General features: G+C 60.3%; 1 protein-coding gene across 1 annotated transcript; it reads right to left on the reverse strand.

Annotated features, from left to right (window-relative positions):
• Positions 1 to 583: 583 nt before the first annotated feature.
• On the reverse strand, positions 584 to 884 carry LOC104070396 (stromal cell-derived factor 2-like; the record flags this gene model as incomplete). Its single annotated transcript, XM_009575320.1, has 1 exon — positions 584 to 884. A coding segment is annotated over one exon (288 nt), but the record flags the coding sequence as incomplete, so codon positions are not given.
• Positions 885 to 1039: the final 155 nt, after the last annotated feature.

The following is a 1039-nucleotide window of genomic DNA, read 5'->3' on the forward strand; positions in this document are numbered from 1 at the left end:
CGGGGAATGACGGGGTGCAGCTCCCGGGGGTCCTCGGCCAGCAGGACCGGGGGGAACGGAGGAGGAAGCTACAAGGGAAGGGTTGGGGAGTTCAGGAATCTGCTCTGAGTGAGGTCTGGACATTGGGCTCGGCTTTGGGTCAGGTCTGGACATTGGGCTCGGCTTTGGGTCACACATTGGGCTCGGCTTTGGGCTGGATCTGGGATGTGGGGACCTGCTTCACGCTGGATTTGGGATGTGGGGACCTGCTTCGTGCTGGATCTCAGATGCTGGGCTCTGCTTTGGGTCAGGTCTGAACATGAGGATCTGCTTTGGGCTGGATTTAGGACGTGGGGACCTGCTTCATGTTGGATCTTGGACATTGGGCTCTGCTTTGGGTCAGGTCTGGATGTTGGGATCTGCTTCGTGTCAGATTTGGGACACCGGGATCTGCTCCGCATCAAATTCAGGACATTGGGATCTGCTTTGTGTTGTATTTAAGGGCTCTGCATCCTAGTGTGTGTCAGACCCAGAGGGGGGACAGAGGCCCCCGGGGTCAAACGGTCCCAAACACCGCAGGGCAGCACCCAGAGGCTCAGCAGCAGTCCGTCTGTCCATCACAACTCAGCGTGGTATTGCTCCGCTTTGAAGACCTCGCTGGGCTGCATGAAGATGCCCTCCATCACCTTCCAGTAATTATTCTGGCTGGAGGTGGCCATGCCGTGCACCTCCTTCTGCCCGTGGATGGGCCGCCCGTACTGCTCCCCCGTCACTGAGAGGAAGACATTGGTGGAAGTGTGCTGGAAGCGCACCTCGCCGGCCCGCGCCCAGTAGGTCCCGCTGCACACCACTGTCCAGTCGTCCAGGTAGTCGCCCTCGCCAGCTTCCCCGAACGCACTCACCTCCTGTGGGTGAAAGAAAGTTCGTTTGGGGGGTGGGATGAGAGAGGGGGGGGACTCAGGGCCCAGAGGGCAAGAGGGGGGCAGAGGAAAGGGCTGGGTCTGGGGGACAAGGTAGGGGACCTGGTTGGGACTGGGGGTCTGTTGGGACTTGGAGGGTC

The sequence above is a fragment of the Fulmarus glacialis genome, unplaced genomic scaffold, assembly GCF_000690835.1.
Source record: "Fulmarus glacialis isolate BGI_N327 unplaced genomic scaffold, ASM69083v1 scaffold24993, whole genome shotgun sequence".
Classification (NCBI taxonomy): domain Eukaryota; kingdom Metazoa; phylum Chordata; class Aves; order Procellariiformes; family Procellariidae; genus Fulmarus; species Fulmarus glacialis.